Below are 21734 nucleotides of genomic sequence, written 5' to 3' on the forward strand. Positions count from 1 at the left end.
AAAAATTTTTCATTTGGGGGTGAATCTCCACACTTTCACCACCCTGCACATGTACATACCTTCTTTGTGGCTTGTCTCAGGGATCGTGTGGTAGGTGATGCAGATGACCCTCAATCCAGGATTGCCTTTCAAGGCACTGACCCAGAGTCAGGGAATGTAGACAGATATCTTTGACAAGGCTTGGGGTGCATGAACTGGCATACACAAAGTCCAGGGTCCTTGGCAATCCAGCCTCAAAGAATCCATCAGCTTGAAAGCAATGAAGGCTGTCATTTAGGTCGTTTAATTTTTTGCCCAAGTCTGGAAACTAGGACCTCTGCTTGTATTCAGACACAACAGTTGTGGTACAGTAATAAGCCAGGAAGAAGTAGGTCCTACCAGTTGTGCAGGTTGGCTCAGATTGCTTGCGACCTGGCCACCTAGTTAGGCATGCCCCTTCAAGCAGTTTACATTCTGTTCCAGGACAATGTCCTGGAAGATTCCCTGTGCAAGTCCATCTAATTCCCCTGTGAGTGGACCTTCAAAAAGCAGGTGGTCTAGACATAGTGCACAGGTGGAGAATACTACAGATGGACGTGTTTGCCTCGAAGAGCAACAGACAACTCCCTGTTTTTTGCCCCAGGACTTCCTGTCCCTTAGTATGAAGAACAGATGCACTATTCTTCCAATGGACAATGAAGTTTCATTTATGCCTTTCCTCCAATTCCTCTGCTACCAGAAGTTTTACTAAAGATCCAAAATGGAAAACAAAAAAAAAACAAATACTGTTGGTGACTTCATTTTGGCTTAGGCAGCGTTGGTTCCCCCTTCTGTATCACTTTGACAGGGGCAATCACCACAAGCAACCCATCAAAGTGGACCTGATCACACAATAGAAGAGCTCATTGTTTCATCCCAGCCTATCTTCCCTCAGTCTAAGCTTGTGGATTATTGTATTCTGATCTTTTCCAGACACCAGCTATGAGGACTTGGGTTCTTCAGGAGGAAAGGAAACCCACCACACAAAAATCCAAAATAGCGAAATATAGATTTTCTGTATTTTATGTAAGCAGTCAGGACCCTACAAATTTAGAGGTTCTCGTTTTATTTTATTTGTGTGAGGTAATGAAGAAAGGTCTGGCCTTTTTCTTTATTGAAGCCAACCTTTCAGCTATTTCAGCCTGCCTACCCTCTCAGCCCACCTGCTATGTTCTGGCTTGAGGTCAAACAGTATCTAAAAGGGGAGCTACATTTAACCCCCCCCCCCAAGGGAACCTGTACCCCCTCCTTGGGATTTCAGTGTTAAGCTAGAAACTCACTCTACCTCCTTTTGAGGCATCCACTTCTACTGTCGAATTCTGCACCTGTAAAACTATTTTGTCGCAGGCTATCACTTCTGCAAGGAGTGTCAGAAATACAGGCACTCATGGCTGCCCTACCTTTTATTTTCCATAAGGACAGGGTATTCCTGAGGGTCAAACCCACTTTTATGCCAAAAGTGGTAAATGAATCATTGCTCACCTAGGCTATCAATCTGCCTGCTGTCATGACCAGCAGAACAGAAGTTAGACGTCTTCATTTTCTAGATGTAAACCGACAACTAAGATTCTATCTGGACAAGGCTAAGTCCATTTGTAAGTCAGATCAGCTGTTTGTTTCTTTCTTGGACTCTAAACTGGGCCAGCCAGTGTCTAAACAGACTATATTGCCAGCTGAATTTTCTAGGTCCATCTCCTTTTGTTACTTGCTTCATGGCAAATCCTTGTCTTCCTTTCCAAGCAATCATTCCACTATAGCTGTGATCTCGTTTGGGGCTTTCTACAAAGGGGGTAGATTCCATATCCATACTGGAAGCTGGTATTTGGTCTTCTTTACATACTTTCACTAAATACTACAGAACAATTGCCTTTCAAGTCCAGAGCTGCTTTTCCAAGGTCATTCCTTTCTGGACAGTTCTCCCCCTTCTCAGCCAATCCTCCCTTATGTTCCCTTAGACTTTGTGAATCACCCATCTGTTTGGAATACTGCAACAGTGATTTTAGTCAGAATATAGTACAGTTGTGTAATAACTTACCATAACAGTAGATGTCCTACTGATCACTGTTGTAGTATTCCTTCACCCTCTCTCCTTTCTTGCATTCTCTCTCCTCCTTATTACCTTCTCAGACTAGTATACCCTAGAACCGAAGGAGCCCTCTCATCTCCTCTAATGCCCCTCCTGGCAAGCTACTCGTCTTCATTGTACTTGCCTGGAGAAGATCTGAGGATTTACGCTCGTATATCCACTTGTATATCTCTGAGCTTACAAGCTGAGGTCATGTCTCATTTGTATACTCCTGGGTAGGTTTAAACTAGTGTAATGCTGTTGGACATCAGTAGTGAAACCCATCTGTTTGGAAAAATGCAACAGTGATCAGATGGATATCTACTGTAGTGTCTACTAGTGTAATAAGTCGTACACAACTGTGTACCTTCCTCTACTTTGTTAATGCAGAAAATTCTAGGCTTATTTGAGAGGGGGAAGCTTACAGTTTAGGAATTAGAGAAGATGAGTATAGAAAATTGTTTATTTTAGATATTGTGATGAGAATGTATCAAGTAAAATCTGTAATAGACATTTTTGAAGATGTGCTGCTTAATAGAAAATAGCACTTCAGTGAAAATTAAGGCCTGGTGTTTTTTCTGTGAAATAGGAAGGTCAGATGTGTTTATTTTAATTGTGAAATAAAATGTTTTAGTAAAGGCCCTTATTCTTTTTTGTTAAGTGCCATAGGATCTTTCACATCCACCTGAACTACCACGAACTTGGGTAGATGTTACACTAGTATCTTCTCTGAAGGGATGGCACTCGTACAGAAAAACAACTTACAAATTATAACTTCTTTTCCTTCTCTGGATGTAACTACATCTGTTGTTTTGATATTTATTATCCAAGTAAATTTCAGAGCAGTCTTAGTGTTCTTTTCTCTGCTAAATAAATACAAATTCTAATGTAGCATGCCAAACATTAATTTTTAAAGTATGGCATGACCCTGTATTATACAGTTTCGCTTACTCTCATGTAACACACACTGTGCGTGTTGAGGTATAGTTTGAGCTGCATTTTTTCCACACTAGTCTTTCAAGTTTTCTTTTTTAGACAATTGGAAACAAATGATGATCTTCCCGTTACAGGCACTTGTGATATTTAAGCACTGTATCTGACCTCCGTAACTTAACCCCTGGCGAAGGGCTCATGCCAGCTGGAAAGCTCAAATAATTGCAAAACCTTTGTTGGACCATTAAAAGGTATTGCATCTTATCTGTGTTCCAGTGTCTGTGTTTTCTTAGTGGACCAACACTATTTCTTTAAAAAAATTTCTTTATGCTGACATTCAGACATGGCAGTAAAATTTGAGATGACCAGAATAAAAAATACAAATGTGTATGCCTGTAGATATCTTTGTTTGTATCACTGCTTCTAATTGGATGATGTATTTTTTCATGCTTGGTGTATTTACTGATGCTCATCAGAGCTGATTGTGCTGTTTATTATGTCACAGGAGGTTTGAGATGGACCGTAGCCCCTTGTGTGCCAGATTTTGTGCTGAATGCAATAAGATGCACCCTGTGGAGGAAGGGGACTTTTGGGCAGAATCCAGTTTGTTAGGACTGAGGATCACCTATTTTGCTATGATGGATGGAAAGGTCTATGATATCACAGGTGGGTATATATGCAGCAAATAAAGATTTTGTGAATGTGTGTTGATGGATGTGTAATAACATCATATATGGTCTGCATTGGTAACCGTTGTTTTAAAGCTTGGCCAGTTTAATGACCAGGCTGCGAATCTTGAGGTCTGAGAAAATCTAATTTGATAAATGGGATGCCTTTAAAAAAACACTTAATTTACTGTAGTGATTAACCAATTAATGTGCTCATAGCAGCAACATAACTTTTGTTTGCTGTTTAATGTGTCTGAAGGCTAGAGAGAAAAGAGCCAATAAATTTGTATTTAGGCTAGTAAGTTGGTGTCTAGGGGGATCCAGTGTAAATGTTGATATGAAATGGTCAGTAGATCTGTTTTGCCAGGTACATCCTCCATCTTTCATCCCTGGATTTTTTCATAGTAGCTAAACTTTACTACCTCCATAATGCATTTTTTAGGCAGAGTTCACTTGATGGACATCCTAGTATAACGGTCTTTAAGATGGATAACATCAAAGTAGCAGTGCTGAATGCCTGATCTTGAACAACATAATCTCTGAACATTATATCTTCCTTAACCTTGAAGGCATTTTTATAATTATAGAAGACTATATGCCCTTCCCTGCATTCCTGAGTGTAATGCCTATCATGCATTCAGATCCGTTGGCAACAGTTGGGGAGTGTATGTACTTACCTGTAAACTCCATAGCCACACTTATTTGCTCCGTGATACAATTCTGGAACTGGTTGAAGTCCTAGTTAATGTAGTAATCCTACTGAATGTATAGCTAATTACCAATCCCACTCCAGCACTCCTTCAGAGCATGCAAAATATTTTAGCCAGTTAAAGGTTCTTGGTTTGGCTTGAATGTTGACTTTTTTTCACTTCAGCTGTCCAGACACAAACTGGCAAATGTACTACAAGTAGCAGATATGTTCAGTGATTTCTGGGCATTATAAATGCCAATACACTTGACTGAATGGTCTTTCTGCCCACCAGAGACGTGAATCTTCTTGATCTTGTCCTCCCAAACATTTCTTACAGTTGCACCACCCTGCTTACCACCCCTGTTCAAATCTGTCCAGCTTGTTATGATATTCTCCATGAAAACTTGCTTTTTGGCCTTTAGCAACCCGTTTTCATCCAGGGATTACTTCAGAAACAGTTTATTGATCTTATTGATTTCAAAAATGGTGTAGCTCCTCAGCAAACCTTTTAAATGAAAATATTTTCTTAATTTTACTCCCTCTTGGATAGATGCTTTAAGACATCCATAATGTAAGCAAATACTTTATTTGGTCTTCATCCTGTGGGATACTGGAGCCATATCTGATCCGAGCCAGCCATTTCACTAGCATCTGCTCCGAGCTCCAAGAACCTCCTCTTACCCGTAATACACCTCCACTACCTTCCAACCCCCAGATCTCGTTTGCCGCGGCTTGAGTTATTGTGATTTCCTGAGCTCCGAGTAGTAAGTGGGTTTTTGAAAGCTTTTTAGAAGACTTTTCTCTCTAAATATTACTATAGTGTGTTAGTGTAGGTACCCTCCACCTCTCCTTGCTGGTGCAATGTGAAATTTAACTTGTAGTTTGTTAGTGTACTTGCTTCCCCTCCTCCCCTCAGTGTGTTCTATGTGATTGAGTGTGGTGAGTGGTTTTAAATGGGAAAACTAGTAATTTTTTTCTCTCCTTGTTTTCCCTCATCTTGTCTGAGAAGCTGATAAGCCTGTGTTTATTTTTCTCTCCTTGTTTTCCCTCATCTTGTCTGAGTGGCTGATAAGCCTGTGTTTAAAAGATGCACCGAGTGTGGCCATAAATTGTCTCCAGCAGATGGCCAGACAATTTATGTAATGTGCTTGGGCGTTGCCCATCTAAGTACTGACTGCTCTATTTGCACGGGTTTTAACCCGTGCGCAGTCAAGGGCAGGAGGGCTAAGTTGGCCCTGAAAGGCCTTCTTCCCACTTCTGAGGCGGTTGCCTCGTCCTTGGTCTCAGTGGCTGCTGTGGCCGCCTCTCCTTCCTCTCTTGCCCTTACTTGTCCTCCCTTCCAGGCTGGGACTCAACCTCCCGTTTCAAAGCCTGTGGAAGTGGAGCGGAAAAGGAGCATAGAGAAGAGCCAAACTCCAGACCAGAAAAACGTAAGGGGTCTCCAGACCTCCCTTCTCCTGCCAAAAGTCAACATAGGATCCACTCTGCCCATATTTTCGAGATTTTCCCCAGAGCCGGAGACGCGCGCTCTCCATCTAGGGCCTCAGTTCTTTGACCCGCAAGGTCTTAGTCCATGGCCTCGTTGAGGTCCACGTGGTTCTTATCTGAAGTTGACATGGATAAAATCATGAGAAGGTTCATTCGTACTCTGCTTCAGATGGGGGTCTTTCCAGCCCCCTCTCCCTCAGGAGGTGGGAGCTAGCTTCCCTTTTTTACACCGATTTCTCCTTCTCTGATCCGTCCACCAGGTTCAGAGTACTCTGATCCGAGTATGGCTTTAGTCACGGGGTCAGCGCCGATGGTACCTGCTTCCTCAGCGCCAACAGCTGATTGGAGCTTATCAGATCCGACTAGCTCAGGCCACGTTTCCTCCCTCGGAGCTCTGTTTACTTTCGGCCCGGCTCTGATTCTCATGTAGGATCCGGGAAGACCGGCTTCCTTATTGGTTCCCCAGGAGGTTCGCTTTTCCTTGGTGTTTGACATGGTAGAACGGGTTCTCTGCTGGATAGAGACCCTTGACTATCCCCTCTGCTCTTTCTACGAATCCCATCATTTTACCAGAGGGGACAGCCCATGCTCGAGTAGCCCAAGACAGTTCCCCCTGCGGAACAAGTGGCTTGCGAGTTCCCCCGGAGAGCCCCACCAGAGGTGTGCCTTGCAAGCATACATGTAAGAGGAGTCACTTGTACCCCCCCCCCCGTCCCTCACAGAGGATACGGATTTGGATGATGGGGAAGGTTCCTCTAGGTCACCACCTGAGGATGTCTCCTTTGGAGACATCATGGAAATCCTATGCCAATGGGGAAGTTGGTCCGCCCCCAAACCTTCTTCTGAAGAGTCTGTGTTCCTGGAAGCTTTCGACACGGGCCCATCTACTTACTGGGTGTTCCCTCCCGCAGATCCCTTGGTGGACCTGGTCACCTCGCGGGCCTGGAAGGAGCCGGAAATAGTGGAACCAATCCTCAAAAAGGCCTGATAAGATCTTGAATCTACCTTCAGATAGGCCTGCATGGAAAAAAACGTTATGTACCTACCATAACATTCCATGTTGGTTGTCTTCATCTCGTCTTCTTTCTTGCTGGTTGGGATCGGAGCCGATCCTCTGCTCTGACTCCGCCATCTGTTGCTCGAGAGCTGTTTACTGGCACAAGGCTACCCCTTATCCCATGATGCCTAGCGCTAGCTACCCAGATCTCGTTTGAAATAGCTAACCGTAGCCATAGCTAGAGAATGAACCTCTCCAAACAAAATGTTGAGCACACCTGTCATACTCTAAGTCAGTAGATGAAACAACCAGAGAACACTCAGCCAGTGAAACTTGAACTCCTCTCAGTCCAATAGAATAGGGGAATGGAGGGTGGGATGCAAGAAAGAAGGTGAGATGAAGACAACTAACATGGAACGTTATGGTAGGTACATAACTTCTTTTTGTTAAGTTGTCTATCTCGCCTTTGTTCTTGCTGGTTGGGACTGCGTCCCTAGCACCTACAATCGTGGGCGGCTCATTGGAACAGACTTTTCAGAACAGTGGAACCAAAGTTAGCTCTGCTCCTGGAGACCATATCTAGCTTGTAATGAGAAATAAAGGTATGAGGGTTTGCCCACGTAGCAGCTGCACAGATAGTCCGTGGGCAACCTAGACTGGAAGGCTACAGAGGTGGCCAAAGCCCTAGTAGAATGACCTTTTGGTTTAATTGATAACGCTTTGTTTCTCAGTTGATAGATGAAAGTAATGTGAGACAACCATCTGGATAAAGGTCACTTTGGAAACTGGGAGACCTTGTTTTCCTAGAGCATAGGAAAGAAATAGTTGGTCCGACTTCCTTATATCTTTTGTCCTATGCAGGTAAAAATGCAATTGTCTATGAACATCCAATTGATGTAATTTTGTATTCTGTCTTGTTGGTGTGGTTAGGAAAAAACACAGGTAGGTCTATAGATTGCTTTAAATTATTTTCTGAGCAGACTTTAGGAAGGAAAGAGGGATTAGTCCTCAGAGCAACACTGTCCTTATGAAAAACAGAGTATGGAGGACAGACACATAGTGCCTGAAGTTCAGAGACACGTCTGGCTGAAGTAATAGCTACCATCTGGCTGAAGTAATAGCTACCAGAAAGAGTTTTCCAAGATAGGAACTTAATGGAGCAGGACACTGCAGGTTCAAAAGGGGGCATAACTAAGGAGGTTAGTACCAGGTTTAGGTTCCAAGGAGGAGGGGGATCTCTCACTGGGGGTCTAAGGAGAGTAGTCCCTCTTAGAAAAGCTTTACATAGCTTATGAGACATAATGTTTGCATTAGACAACCCAACATGAAAGTTTGAGATGGCCGCTAATTGAACCCTGATTGTAGCAGAAGCGGACCCAGAATGAAAAAGTTCTGCTAAGAACTCCAAGATTTCGTGGACTGGGGCAGAAAAGGGATCTATGTTCCTAGCCTCCGCCCAACAAGAAAAACGTTTTCATTCGCTAGCATAAGTCCTTCTAGTGGTGGACTTGTGAGAGGAGACAGTTTCACATACGGCCGGTTAAATGCTGGGAAGCCTGGCTAAGGTTGGAAGTGGAGCAACCAAGCTGTGAGCTGGAGTGTTTGAAGGGACTGATGCAGCCCACCTGATTGATGAATCAGTAGGTCTGGAATCGGATCCAGAGTCCAAGGCTGCTCGAGAAGGTAATGGTGCAGGAATGGGAACCATATCTGTCGAGGCCAGTAGGGGGCAATGAGGATCATTCTACAACCCAACGACATTGCTTTCTGTATGAGTTTTGGTATCGGGGGAAACAGAGGGAAGGCATAAAGAAGTCCCTGAGGCCAATCGTGGACTAGAGCGTCTCTGGAAGAATGACCAGGAAGCGGAAGAAGTAGTTGCTGCATTTGCTGTTGAAGGGGGTGGCAAAAAGGTCGCATCAAGGTTGTCCCCATTTGCGGAAGATCAGATCCGCAACTACCTGATTCAGAGACCACTTGTGAGGCATGAGAATAGCTCTGCTGAGCCTGTCCGCTATGACGTTGGACCTCCCAGGGACGTGCGTCGCAATCAGAAATCATTGGGAGGAAATCGCCCACTGCCAGAGTCTGAGTGCTTCTTGACATAGGGGGGTAGGACCTGGTTGCGCCCTGCTTGTTGATGTACCACACCACTGACATATTATCTGTTTGAATTGCAATGGTCCCAGAAGGAAGAGAGTCCTGAAGAGCTTGCAACGCTAAGAGCACAGCTCTCATTTCTAAAATGTTTATATGCAGATGGTACTCGTGAGGCTGCCAAGTGCCTTGGACTGTCATGCCGTGATAATGCCCCCCAATCCTATCAGGGAGGCGTCTGTGGTCACTGTGGCAACCGGAGGGGGCTGAATGAAGGGTCTGCCCTGAGACACTAGTGGGGAGACCATCCACCAGGAAAGGTGCCTTTTGCATGCTTCTGTAATCATAATCATGTGAGACATGGGAAGCTGTTGGAAAGACCACTGTGTGAACAGAAGCCACTGAAGGATTCTCATGTGAAAGCAGGCCAGAGGGATTAGGAGAATTTCCGTTGCCATGGAACCCAGAGTTTGAAGGACGAATCTGACTTGGATCCTTTTGCTCTGCATTAGAATTTGTACTTGCTGGTGGATTAACGATACCCTGTCTGGCGGAAGCCTTGCAGACATGTTCCTTGTGTCTGCTCCTATATAGGTGATAAATTGACAGGGCAACAAGGCAGATTTTTCGAAGTTTATTGTAATGCCTAGCTGGGAGCAGATTGTGATTGTGTAGTCCCTGGCTTGCAGAAGTTGATGCCTGGTAGTAGCAGTGAGGAGCCAGTCTAGATAAGGAAACACCTGGAATCCTTGATGTCTCAGGTGAGCTGTGACCACTGCCATACATTTGGTGAACACCCTGGGGGCTGTGGTGAGACCAAAGGACAGAGCTCTGAACTGGTAATGACTGGCTCCCAGCTGGAAGCGAAGGAATATTCTGGAGCGCCTGTCCATTTTGATGTGATAGTACACATCCTGAAGATCTATGGAGCACATCCAATTGTCCTGACCCAGAAAGGGTAGAATGGACTGTAGCGTGACCATCCCAAACTTTGTTCTTTGAACAGACTTGTTTAGTCTGCTGAGATCCAGAATCAGACTCCAGTCCCCTGTCTTTTTTGGTACCAAAAAGAACCTTGAGTACGTTCCGGATCCGTGTTGGTCTTCCGGGACTTCCTGGATGACTCTGTTAAAAAAAAAAAAAAAAAAAAAAAAAAAAAGTTTTGAAACGTCTATGACTGCTTGGTCCCTCAGATTGGGTGGAACATCTGGAAGGGATTTGCTTGACTGTAAGGGGGGCTGAGAGAAAGGGATTTTGTAACCTCTGGATATATTTGACTGTACCCATTTGTCTTGCGTTAAACTTTGCCAGGCTTTTGGGTACAGTGAGTCTTCAACTGATTGCCACCAGGGACAGGCAGCCGGGCAACCCTTCAGAGATGCTGGAAGGGCTTCTCAGAGAAGGATTCTCTGCTGCCCTGGTTCTGCTGACCCCCTCTGCCATGAGGGCGGCGTCTGTTGTTTCCTCCTCTGCCCCTGGAGGAAAAATCGCTGTGTCAGGCGGGGCTCACTGGGATTTTCGGAACCACATTTTACCACTCTTCTGACCCTTGGGGTATGGTCTGGAAGGAGTGGAAAAATGGACTCCCACGGCAGAGAGAGTCTTGCCTTCTTGCTCACACCTAGTCATTGTCTTTCACCTGTGGTCCAAAAAGAAAGGAACCGTCAAAGGGGGTGTTGGTGAATGATGCTCTAAAGGGTTCCGCAAAATTACACAGCCGCATCCATGCGGGTCTCCTAAGGGCCACGCCTGTACCTGCAGCTCTACTCGCACCATCGGCTGCATAGGAAATGAGCCTCATGGAGGAGTTGACTACAGAATTAAGGGTCACCAGCTGGGAAGCCACTTTAGCTTGAGCCCCTTCAGCTGACGGATCTTGAAGGGCATCTCCGAGCACTTTAATGAGATCCCTCTGAAGCCGGATAAAATGGCATAAGTACTTCAGTGACCTCATAGAAAAGGTCGCTGAAGCAAACATTCTCTTCCATATCTATCCATAGTCCTAGACTCCTTGTTAGGAGGATGGACAGACGAAGAAGTTTCCGCTAACTCCTTTTTAGTGGCTGCTGCTACCACCATGGCATCCACAGGAACACCTTTGGTAAGGAACTGCTTATCAAGGGGTGCAGTGATAAACTTGCCAGTTCTCCCCGGGGTTGGTTCCATTGTATCCGGGGCTGACCAAACCTTTCGAGCCACCACAGACATGAGTGGATCAAAAGGTGGAGAAACCCAGGAGGTGTGGAAGGTCAGGAACCAAACGCATCCAGGAATACAGACTCATCCTCTGTAGGGGCTAGGGGACTCCAGTTCCCCCTCTGCTTAATTATTTCTAAGATGTCCGAGAAGGAAACATCTTTAGAGGGGGACCTCCGGGACCTTTCCTAATCATCTAAGTCTGTATCAGAAGTGACAGACTCAGGGGGGTCAATGTGCTTCCTCTTGTACTTCTTACGAGGGGGCTCCTCTGAATGATCAGGGGAGGCCTCGGAAGAAGCAACACCCAATGGGGTGCCCTGGAGAGCTGGTTCCCCATGCTTGGGGTCTGGAGGAGGAGCAGAGGTTGGCACAGGCACTGCAGGGGACGGAGCCGGTGGGGTCGATCGTGGAGCTGAATCAGAGGCCAGCACACTCCTCATGACATCGAAGGCATCCCTGCCACAATGCAGAGAAGGATCCAGTTCGAGGAAATCGGAATCCTTCTCCGCACCGAGGGAGATGGCTCCGAGGCCGATGTAGGAGCCAAACTCACCTGCGCCGAAGCTCCGAGAGGGAGAATGGGGTCGGACAAGGGTCCGATGCCACTCGCCCCCTCGGAGCCGACGAGGGTGCCTTGGCGCCCAGATCCCTCAATGGGCGGTACCATCGAGGGAATCTGAGCAGACGATGGAACCGAAGGAGAAATAGTTATCGGAGCAGACGGTTCCACGACTCTAACCCCTACGAACTCTGGCCCCGAGCTCAAAGGAGTCTGAGGAGCAACATTGATAGAAGTGGACTGAGCAGACAACCTGTTGAGGGCTGGACAACATCTTGGCAAGTGCCTGCGACTTCGGCAACCTACTGACCACTCTCCACGTCATGATCAGAGAGCCTAGAGGACTGAGAGGATAGGGGAAGATCTGTGACAGTGCTCACTCTAAAGCAAGGGAGAATGAGGAGCCGAATGTATGGACTCCAGTGAAGGGGACCTCAGCTTCTTGTGGCTCCATGACTGCTCCGAAGATTCTGATGGAGCCGACGGGGAAATAGTCTCATCAATTCCGTCCAGAACTGAAGTGGCAGGTAAAGTCTGAACCAATGACTGCTCCGAGCTTGGAGCCGACGATTTGGTCGGTTTTGGGGATTTCACAGGCTGAGCCTTTGCCAGTGAATCCTGGGGCTTTAAAAGACCCCTAAGAATAAGATTATTTTTATGCTCCTGCAGAACTCTTGGACTAAATGCATGGCATATAGAACAAGAGTCCTGCAGGTGCACTGCGCCTAAGCAGTAGACGCAAGAAGTGTGCCCATCTGTCAGAGACATTTTCTGACAGCATGAGTCACACTTCTTGAATCCAGATACCTTGGATTCTTTAGACATCCTGAATCCGACAAAATTCCTGAAGAGATACTACACTGAACCTAGCCAAAAGGCCGAAAAGCTATAACAAAATACCACCACACCAATAACGGCAAAAAAGAGAAAAAAAAACACTGTATACTACAGCTAAAGCTTAAGATTTTTTTTTTTTAAACTAGGAAGCCTCTAACTTAAACGGCTACCTAAAGGAAGATGGAAGGAAAGCCTTGAAATTAAGCGCTAACCTGACAAAGGGATAGGAGGGGGAGGGGGATATCTCCAATTTAAACGAGTTCTAAGGGGGGGGGGGAGTAGAGTGTACTTGGCTAACACAACAAGATATAGAGACTAAAAACTAAACAATAACTCCCGAAAAAACACTAATCTTAGAAGAAAAGTTCAATAAGAAACTTAATACAAGCCTGAGCCAGTAAAAAAAAACGACACCTCGCAGCTGAAGCGGCAGACGAGATCTAGGTAGCTAGCGCTAGGCATCATGGGATAAGGGGTAGCCTCGAGCCAGTAAACAGCTCATGAGCTATAAAAGATGGCCAAGTCGGAGCCGAGGATCGGCTCCGATCCCTACCAGCAAGAACGAAGGCGAGATAGACAACTTAACATCAAGGGCTCCATCGTAGACACTATGGTGGTAGCAGCAGTCACAAAGAAAGAACTAGCCCAGGAGAGTTCCTTGGTGCATCCTGACCGAGAGTTGCGGATGATGACTGCTTAGGGAAGCAGGTTTGTGTTAGCAATCTCTTCATTTAGGGCACTGAACTACTTGGCCAACGTCACAGGACTCCAGTGCACACTGGTCAAGGAGCTGGTGGAGTCTCCCCCTAAGTCCATGTCGCAGGAGGACAAGGACTTGTTCTCCGCGAGGATGGCCACTTTGTAAGCAGTCTCCAAAACGTCCATGCGACTTCTTTCACATGCTACTGAAGCAACGGCTGGGTCTGGCGTGTCCATGAGGCACAATGCCTGGCTCACTGTCAGTTTCTGGAACCTTTCAAGGCATCTTTTGCCAATGCTCCTTATGACGGCTCTACCCTTTTTGGTAAGACCATCAGAGACTTTAGTCCAGAGTGAGAAGGACAGGAAGACACTGTCTGTCATTGGAATCCACTTCTCGAACCCTCAAAGATCCTTTTCCTTGGAATTAGAAGGGCAAAAGAAGATTTGGTTCCGGAAGTAACAGTATTCCTGGACACTCAGGGCTCTTCTTCCCCCATAGGCAGGGATGACAGAATGGATGCCAGCCCAGAGGCAGGGGGGGTCAGAGGAATTTTGGATCTAAAACCTTTCTTTGATAGGCCCGGATAGCAACCCTGAGGGGTTGCCAGACTGCTCTACTCTGGAGGCAGTTGGGGGACAATTGTCCTTGCACCTGGCAGCATGGGAGTCCATAATATCGGACTGCTGGGTGCCTCAGATCATATCCAGGGGATACTCTATCCCCTTTGTGGTTCCTCCCGGACGTACTACCCACACAAAGGGAGGCAGCAGCACAGGAAATTTCCAAGCTGCTAGGAAATTGAGCCATCGAAACCGTTCACCCAGATCAGTCCGGATTGGGCTTCTACTCCAGATGTTCATCGTGTTTCACTGTTGCAGTCATTACACTTGGGTTATCCTGCTGGTAGGCTACCCGCATTCGGCCTAAATTCCAAAGTCCTGGTCCGGCGTCTGTTGCTATCACCTCTTCCCTGACATGCCAGGGGTATAAAAGATGCAGCCGACGCCATTTTCTTCAGTCTTTTTTGCCGTGCGGTGCCTGAAGCAAAAGCAGTTTGCAAGTGCCGGTCAGCCGACTCCTGAGATTTTCAAAATTGAATTTCAGATCCGAAGTCTTCTATAAAGCTAAATACCCCATTGGGGAAACTTTTTTTTCTTGCTCCAGACAGATGTCAGAAAAAGTTAATTGTATTTCTTGTGGGAAGCAAATATCTCATAATGATTTTCATTCTTACTGTACTCCTTGCCTAGGCCCTGAACACGACGTTGCTAGTTGTCAGTTTTGTGCTAGATTTAACCAACGAACTATTAAGCGTCTGTACGATTTTGCTTTTCATTACTTTGACCGAAGGTTTAACTATATAATGCCGTCGGAACAACCGACGACCGGTATTCATAAAAAAGCGCAAGGAGAAAGAAAAGGACAGGCATCTGAGGTCCAAAACCGACTAAGCCTCTTCTATACCAGTCGCTGGTTCGCCGGTGCTCATTGAGGCGCTTTCGCAGCCCCTGACACCCGCTACTTCAGAGCCACAGGCTGCCTCCGACTCCCACGAGTAGGCCTCTGGATACTCAAGGTATTGGCCCTTAGGAAAATAATCCCTCAGATGGGTCTGGAGCCGCTGAGCAGGCATCAGCTTCTGAGGGTGTTTTCAGACCTACACAGCTTTATATCAAGCCTACTTCAGCATCCAAGACAAAGTCTAAAACAGTTTTAAAGACAAGGAAACAAGTACAGCATTCTCTAGGACAAACTTCTATGCCTAAGAAACAGATGTTCAAAATGGCCGAAGACCTAATTACTTTCATCAGGGGTTCCCATCCCCCTCCTGATAAGAGGCCTAGGCAAGATACTGAATATGGTTCCTCTGATCAGGTTTCCATTTCCTCTGACTCCTCTTCAGAACAGGGATACTTTATTCCTCCCTATGAGGATTCTGATGCTGAAGAATCTATTCCTTAGCTTCTCCTCCTGAGGATTACTCTTGGGGAAGCCCTGCATACCATGAGGGAGCATTTCCACTGGGAGAGCCAAGATTATTCAGATTCTAAGAAAAGGTTTAGAGACTTTCAGCGCAGACGTCTTGCAATTCCACCTGTTCTAGACATTGTAGATGTATTTTCAGAGTCTGGCTGGTCTCCTGAGACTCTACCTCCTGCACCTGTTAAGCTGGACAGATACTACAGGGTTCCAGATTTTCATAAATTTGTATATAAAAACCCTGCTGCTGACCCAGAAACTATTTCTCAGGGTCCCAAAGGGGTCACGGCTGCTTCTGCTAAAAATCCTGTCCCCTCTGAGATTCTAGGGCACTGGACAGATGGGAAAAAAAGTCTACACTTCTGCTACCTTGGCTGTAAGGGCTTTAAATTGTCACTTTCATATGCCCAAATATCAGCAGTACTTAATGTCTTTGTTAAAACAGAAAACGTTGACAAATTCCGAATGTTCTGAGAACAAAGAATTGCAGGATTTATTGCATGCAGCTGAACAAGTGGGAAAACATACTTTGCAATGTGGTTAAGATTCACTGGAGGTCTCTTGCAGGGCCGCTGTAACAGGTTCTGTTATTAGAAGGCATGCTTGGTTAAAGGAACAGACTCTGCCTGGTGGTGATAAAGCAAAATTATTGGATGCTCCATTACAGCATGATACTTTGGTGTTGAGGCAGAAGAGGTGTTGAAGAAAATGGAGGATAAAGCTAAATCTATGCAGACAATGAAGGCTTTCTTACAGGTACAGCCACCCAGATTTAGCAGGAACTGGCCGCCTGAGAAATTGGTCCTTTCCTGTGTCAGACAGGCCACAAAGAGGCCGATACAGATGCCCTAGAGGCAGGCAACAGCCCCAGGGCTTATACAGGCCCAAACAATGGGGTGCTTCTACCTCCAAAAGCGGAGATGACAAATCACAGCCATATAGGAAACAGTCTCAATGACTTCCCTCTGCCAATGCCAAGCATTTCTCTCTTGGCAGCACCCTTAGGGGGAAAGTAGCACTTTTTTCACAAATTTGGCACACTATCACACAGGACAAATGGGTCCTAAACATAGTCTCTCAGGGCTATAGGTTCCACTTTCACACCCTTCCAAAGGCAAAAGGTATGCCAGACTTGCCACATAATCAGTGGGCAGAGGCACAAAAACAAGTAACATCTCTCATGGAAATGAGGGCCATTCAGCCAGTGCCACAACAGGAGCAGGGACAAGGAATTTACTCAAGACTTTTCTTAGTACCAAGAAAGGACAAAGCATGGAGACCAATTCTGGACCTGTCTATTCTAAATACTTTTCTGTTCGTACCAAAATTCAAAATGTTGACTCTAGAACAGCTTCTGCCCATGCTGGGAAAGAAGGCTTGGCTTGTAACTTTGGACCTCAAAATGGCATACCTGCATGTCCCAATCAGACAATCTTGCAGAAGATACCTCAGATTCATAGCTGGCTCAATGCACTACAAATTCTCTGCACTGCCCTTTGACTTATCTACTGCACCCAAGGTCTTCACAAAATGCCTGGCACCAGTAATTGCATTTTGCAGACAGAGGAATTCAAATATATCCCTACTTGGGCGACTGCCTTATTCAAGCAGAGACCAAAGACATTCTACTAAAGCATCTGGCATTTGTAAAAAGATTACTAATTTGCCTAGGGTGCACAGTAAATGGAAAGAAATCAAAACTAGTACTCTCTCAAGAGATAATATTCCTGGGTGCAAGCTTAAATACAACTGCCCAGATGGCTTATCTCACGCCAGACAAACAAAGGCAACTGACTTCTTACTTCGAAAGCATGGCAACAAAGACCCAGTTATCTGCAAGAAAAGTTCTGCAGGCTCTGGGCTACATGGCCTCCTGCATTCTGCTAATTCCATATGCAAGACTGCATATGAGGAAACTACAATGGTATCTAAAAATTGTTTGGACTCAACATTGCCACAGCCTGGAATCATTAATTTCACTCATTCCCTGCCTGCAACAGGAGTTTCGATGGTGGGCACAGGCCTGTCATCCCAACAGGGGACAGCCATTCACTTTACCCACAGCCAGGCAAACACTAACGGATGCGTCAGATTATGCCTGGGGGCCCACATGACAGGAAAATGTATTCAGGGCACATGGCCCCCAAGCCAAAGGCATCTTCACATCAATCAAAAAGAGATGCTAGCTGTACAAAATACCCTGACAGCCTTCAAGGACCTACTTCATCCAGGACAGCTGCTGATAAAGACGGACAACACCACAGTTATGTGGTACATAAACGAGCAGGGGGGCACACATTCCTACCCCCTCTGCAGACAAGCCATGATTTTATGGAACACAGCATTGACCTACCAAGTACACCTGCAAGCACAATTCCTGCCAGGAAAAACAAATGCTCTGGCAGACGAACTAAGCAGAAACCTCATGGATACTCACAAGTGGAAACTAGATCCACAAATCTTCAGCATGATAAGGAAATGGAGATGCCCAGACATCTTTTTGCCTTCCCTCACAACTCCAACTTCAGAGATTCTGCACAAGGACTTATCAGAAACAAGCATGGAAAGTGGATGCCTTGTCATTCAGCTGAAACAACCATTACAGTATATGCCTTTCCTCCACTGCTTCTCCTCCCAAAGGTACTCCTAAAGGTCAGACAAGAGAAGCCACAAATGATACTAATTGCCCCAGATTGGCCACGCCAACACTGGTACCCAATCCTAAGGAGCTTTGTCTCAAGGCCCAGCCTGGACATTGCCTCAAATTCCTCATTTGCTGACCCAACAAAACAATCCGATCCTGCACAGCCAACACAGAACCTTAAATCTAGCTGCGTGGCGGACAGTGTAACCATTCAGAATACACCTCTCTCTAAAGCGGTTATGGATGTTATTTTGGAGGCCCAGCACCAGGAAATCTTATGCAGAAAAATGGAAGAGATTCTGTGCTTGGAACCAGGCGCAAGGAATTGACACGCTTGTACCAGATATTCCTCAGATTTTACAATATCTGACTGAAATGCTGGACAAAGGCCTATCCTTCTCGTCAATTAAGATCCCTGCCTCTGCCATTTCAGTTCATTACAATACAGAACCACCAATTTTTTCACATCCATTGCTTAGGCAGTTCCTCAGGGGGGCCAAAAACATAAGACTTCCAAGGAGAGCACCAATACCTGCATGGGACCTCAATTTTGTCTTGGAAAAACTCACAGTGCCTCCTTTTGAGCCAGCCAATACAGCTAAGATAAAATTCTTATGGAAAACAGCTCTGCTCCTAGCAATAACTTCAGCAAGAAGTGTCTCAGAGTTACAGGCATTAATGGCTGTGGAACTTTTTATTATCTTCCATCCGCACAGGGTTTTTCTAAGAACAAACCCAACATTTATGCCTAAGGTAGTGTCCAGTGTGGCTCTTAACCAAACCATTCATTTGCCTACTTTTTATCCAAACCCACAGAATAAAGGGGAGGGACTTCTGCATTATTTGGACATACACAGACAGCTATGCTTCTACATGGACAAAACTAAAGTTTTCAGAAAGACTGAGCAGCTTTTAGTGGCATATGCTGCAGGATCACAAAGAAAGGCCATCTCAAAGCAGACTATTTCAAAATGGATAGGACACTGCATTCGTTTCTGCTATTCGCAACATGGCAAATCAGTGCCTAAGGACATTAGACCACATTCTACCAGGGCAACAGCCACCTCAGCAGTCTTCCTCCAGAGGAGTACCAACCAAGGATATTTTGGAGGCTGCAACTTGGACTTCAGTGCACACTTTTACCAAGCACTACCACTTACCTCTTTACTCTAAATCCAGAGCAGGCTTTGCCACTGCAGTTCTACAGGGCCTTATAGCCACTCCTAATGCTATTTAGACCCAGCCGCCCTACCTCAGCTTTGGGATTCAACCTAAGTGTAATGACTGCAACAGTGAAACACGAACATAGTACAGTTGTGTACCTACCATAAATGTAGATGTTAGTGTATTCACTGTTGCAGTCCAGGTTACCCACCCACCATACCCCCTTCTTTGCTGGGAATTCTCTGTACTTCTCTATCCTATGCAACCTATGTGGTGTATTTGCTTGTAGATGAAGGCATTGTGTATGTTAGTGCTTGCTTTTATTAGCAATGTTTTTATAGCCTACCCTTTTGGGGGCACCTGACATCTGGGGCTAGAAAACAAGTAAATGACATCAGCTGCATCTTTTATACCCCTGGCGCTCTGACGTCAGGGAAGAGGTGACAGCAGCCGACGCCAGACCAGGACTTTGGAATTCAGGCCAACTGCGGGTAGCCTGCCAGCAGGATAACCCAAGTGTAATGACTGCAACAGTGAATACACACTAACATCTACATTTATGGTAGGTACACAACTGTACTATTCTTTTTGGTGCCAAAGAAAACGGGGGACTTGAGGCCCATTCTGAACCTATCTACCGTGAACCTGTTGGTTGCCAACGAAGATTTCCGGATGGTCACACTACAGTCAATCATGCCGTACCTGCAAGAGAGCAGCTGGATGTGCTCATTAGACCTCCAGGATGCTTATCACATAAAGATGCACAGATGCTCCAGGAGGAGGTTCCTCTGCTTCCAGCTAGGAGTCGATCATTACCATTTTCGAGCCCTACCCTTTGGTCTAATCACAGCCCACAGGGTGTTCTCCAAAGTGATGGCGGTAGTAGCGGCTCACCTGAGGCTTCTGGGGATTCAGGTCTATCCATACCTGGATGACTGACTTCTCACTGCTCCCACCAGGCAAATACTTTCTCAAACCAGGAACTATTTCTTAAAGCTTGCCCTGCATTTGGGGATCACAATCAATGGATCCAAATCACTTCTAAATCCTGTCCAGGTGATGAACTACATTGGGGCAAGGATAGACACATTACAATGCAAAATCTTCCTGACCTTGGAGAGAGTACAAAACCTGAGGATTCATGTCTCTGATCTACCATTCTCATTTTCCATCAGCAGAATCAATGTTGAGGGCCTTTGGTTCAGTGGCGGTGACCATAAAGCTTCTTCCATGCACCTGGTTACCTGTGAGAATTCTACAGTGGACATTAGCTGTGCAATGGTCCCTGTTGGAACTTCCACTATCGTATCCAGTGCAGCTCAGTCGAGTATGTCGGTCATCCCTTCTATGGTGGATGTGTTCTCTAGAGATCTTGGTGGGACGACTCTTTGTTCCAGCCCCTGTCCAAATCAGTGACCATGGACGCTTCCCAACATGGGTGGAGGGGGTGCATTGTTCGGGCAGGACAGTCTAAGGCCTGTGATCCCCTATAGAGACCAGATTGCACATGAACGTTCTAGAGATGAGGGCGGTTCTTGTAGCGTTGCAGGCCCTTCATGCTTTTCTTCCTCTGGGAACCATTGCAGTTCAATCAGGCAACATGTCAGTGGTCTGGTATATCAACAAACAGGGAGGGGCCAGATCTTACCCCCTTCGTTGCAAGGCCATGAGAGTGTGGGAATGGGCGATCTCCACCGGTCATTTTCTCATAACGCACATTCTGGGACGGTCCAACATTCTAGCAGACAGGTTAAGTCTGACTATTCTGATGCCTTAAGAGTGGTCTCTGAATCTTTCAGTAGCTGAGCAGATCTTCCTGGTGTGGGGTCAGCCTTGCTGCAATCTCTTCGTATCTCCTTCCAACGTGAAGTGCAGCAAGTTTTTCACTCTGAACCCCCTGCCTGGGGAGTCCCCCAGAGATGCTCAAGTCCATGCTTGGCCTCCCTGTGTTCTGTATGCTTACCCTCCAGTACCTCTTATTCCGAGCTTTCTACAGAAAGCTTGTCAACTGGGGAGCAAAGTGATCCTCATTGCCCCGTTTTGGCCTTGCCAGGTGTATGGTTCCCTTCGTTTGGTCTCGCCTTCTGGCTCCGCTCTGGATCTTGGGTCCCATTCAGGATCTGATTTCACACCCATCGGGTGTTCCTTATCTGAACCTGGACAGTTTGAAGTTCACAGCTTGGCTGCTCCAGATCCCATGAGCGCTAGGACTCAAGGTTTATGCTCTTCAGTTAGGTCAGATGGAAACGTTTTTCTTTTTGGGCCTCTCAAAGGAGTTTAGACCCCTTCACAGCTCTTATCTCTGCCATTTTTTGATTTCCTAGACAATATTTTTCAACAGGGAGCTAGTTCTACTGTCAAAGTTCAATTGGCTGCCATTTCTTATTTTCATGTGGGTGAAAATTCTGCCTCACTAGCCGCCTCCAGACTATGTGAAGCCTTCATTAAAGGGACTTTTGTGTTACGCCCCCCTGTCAAGGATCCTGTTCCTCCATGGGACCTTACTATGGATGTCCTTCAAGGATGCATCTGCAGTCTTAACAAATGGGTTGTCCTGTCGTCAGGCAGCCCTTCGGTCGGCCGGATTCCAAAGTCTGGGTCCGGCTTCGGCTGGTGTCGCACTTCACCCGACGTCATTGCGACAGTTATTCGGGTATAAAGGCATCAGCCGACGCCATCTTCCTCAGTCTT

General features: G+C 46.1%; 1 protein-coding gene across 2 annotated transcripts in view; it reads left to right on the forward strand.

The window, feature by feature from the left end:
- DNAJC14 (DnaJ heat shock protein family (Hsp40) member C14) overlaps positions 1-21734 on the forward strand; it is a 451504-nt gene that overhangs the window by 237891 nt on the left and 191879 nt on the right. For both annotated transcript variants that reach the window (XM_044083663.1, XM_044083664.1), the window contains exon 5: positions 3522-3682. In XM_044083663.1, coding sequence (XP_043939598.1) covers positions 3522-3682 — 161 coding nt within the window. The remainder of the gene's footprint in view (positions 1-3521; positions 3683-21734) is intronic.

This window comes from Protopterus annectens, chromosome 9.part0 (genome assembly GCF_019279795.1).
Source record: "Protopterus annectens isolate FY-2018-M chromosome 9.part0, PAN1.0, whole genome shotgun sequence".
Classification (NCBI taxonomy): domain Eukaryota; kingdom Metazoa; phylum Chordata; order Ceratodontiformes; family Protopteridae; genus Protopterus; species Protopterus annectens.